Here is a 2,283-nt window from a genome sequence, read left to right as displayed (position 1 = left end):
CTGATAATTCACTAGTTGCAGTAATCACTCAGAAGGACGAAACGAAAGATGAATGTCCCATCTCCTTCATGAGTGCAAGAATGTAGGGACTAGAGCTCAAAAACTTTGTCGTTGATAAGAAAGAATATGCAGTGTACAAGGCATTGAAATACTTCAGGCCCTACTTGTTGAAGAACCATTTTATAGTCTTTGTCCGTCACCCAGTAGTTTGCACATTGCTCGTACAACAAGAACCGGGTGAGCGACATGTGAACTAGATGACAGAATTGAAAGAGTATGACCTTGAAATCAAGAGAGTTCACATGATCAAAGGACATGGGCTCTACAGACTTGCAACTGAAGTAATACATACTTCAGAGAGTGAAGAAGAGCTCGATGGCTGGGAACAAGAAATTGAGATGTATGATATAAGGCAAGCAAAACCCACTGAAGACAGAACCTCTCGGTATGCAGATGTGTGGCAGTACCTTGAGCATGACACCATACCATGTCACTTTTGCATTAGACAGAAAAAGGAATTGCGCCTTAAAGCCTTAGCATATCAATCAGTGCATAGTGTGATTTACAGAAAGCACAATAATGGAGTTTTGCTGAAGTGCCTAGAGGCACATGAATTAGAGAAGGTACTTCAAGATCTGCATGACAGACCCGCCAGGGGTCACTTTGCGGGAAACACCAATGCGCACAAAGTTATACAAGTTGGTTTCTACTTTCCCACATTATTCAAGGATGCACATTCTTATGCCCGCAAGTTCCCAGTTTGTCAATGATGCATTGATAGAAAATGAAGATTAGCAGCCCCACTGTACCCTGTTGCAGTGATCGAACCATTCCAATAGTGGGGATGGGACATCATTGGCAAAATCTTCCCACATTTCGTCAAAGAAACATGACTATATTCTAAAAAAAACTAATTACTTCACATGGTGGACGGAAGCAATTTCACTCAAACAAGTGAATGACCGGGAGGTCATCATCTTCCTCTAGCAGAACATCATCTCATGCTTCGGAGTTCTGGTATCACTTGTTTTTGATAATGCAACTTACTTTTCATCTTTAAAACTCTATGATTTTTCATTACATAATGTTATTGTGCTAAAGAATTCATATAACTATTACTTGCAAGGAAATAGTATTGTAGAATCCACAAATTAAAGCCTCATCCACATAATCAAGAAGATCACTTTCTCTAAGCAATGCAATTGGCATACCGCCCTGACGAACGCATTATGGGTTGATCGTGTAACACCCAAGCCTTCTCTGAATACTCTACCGTACTTCCTGGTTTATGAAAAAGAAGTTATCCTTCCACCAAACATATACTTGCTTGCACTTCCACTTTCCCAAGCATCCCAAGGCAAGCCTTGCCAGCTAGTTCAGCATAGGATGGATGCTCTCCATAAGCTTCAGGAAGAAAGGATGAAAGGAAAATAAAGATTCACACTCCACCAGAACTGTATCAAAAGATGGTGTGATAAAAAGTCTGCAGGGAAAGCTAACTTCGATGTTGGTGACTTACTTCTGAAATGGGAGAAGTCCCATGAAGACAAGAGCAAACATACAAACTTCTAGTCCCTGTGGATTTGTCCGTAGACAGTCCACGAGAAGCTTGGACAACACACGCATCAATTGCAATCACTTGACAGGAGGATTGACAACCTTCTTGTCAACGACCAATATCTCAAGCATTATTTTCAGTATGTCAGGCCGCACGCCGTGCCTTGTACATAGTATGCTTACTACTTGTTGTTTTCATCTTGTTTTCTTTGCTTACTATCTTTTTTTTACTTCATTTGTTCTACTTGCTATTTTTTCTTACGTTAATTTTGTTTGCTTGATACCTTACTATTTTTGTTTCTGGAAATAAGTGCTGTCAACCACTATTTTTTGGTTTTTGAATAGATTGTGTGGCTCAAATGTGAAGAGACTTGTGACAATGCAGTACTTGGCCAATATTGGGTCTGTCTTCTCTCGATCGATGAAGTCTTGATGGGAAATACGAACCGTCTGCAAGGGAAGTTTTGGTCCAACCATGAACCTGTGTCCGCACTGGGAAGCCCCATGCCTATACTTAGTCTTTTGCCTTATGTGTTCAAGCTCATCCAACTAGTAGAAACGGTGAAGGGGAAAATCTAACAAACAAACCTATGTTAGAAGTCTTACATTCTTCTTTGAAGGAACAATCTCTTCTTCTCTATATAAGTTGGGATCCCCCTTCTTCCCCAAAAATAAATAAGTGGTTATGCACAATCCTCTTGAAAAAATACCAAGGCAAAAGAATAA

General features: G+C 40.2%; 1 protein-coding gene across 1 annotated transcript; it reads left to right on the top strand.

Annotated features, from left to right (window-relative positions):
• The first annotated feature begins 257 nt into the window (after positions 1-257).
• On the top strand, positions 258-770 carry LOC149250846 (uncharacterized). The gene has a single exon (XM_089453766.1). The coding sequence runs from the start codon at positions 258-260 to the stop codon at positions 768-770; it is 513 nt and encodes a 170-aa protein (XP_089309892.1).
• Positions 771-2,283: the final 1,513 nt, after the last annotated feature.

Source organism: Pinus tabuliformis, chromosome 7 (genome assembly GCF_031772625.1).
Source record: "Pinus tabuliformis cultivar Carrire ecotype Pingquan chromosome 7, CPIR1, whole genome shotgun sequence".
NCBI classification, from domain to species: Eukaryota; Viridiplantae; Streptophyta; class Pinopsida; order Pinales; family Pinaceae; genus Pinus; species Pinus tabuliformis.
The sequence above is the reverse complement of the archived record's forward strand: the minus strand, read 5'-3'. Positions and strand labels throughout refer to the sequence as shown.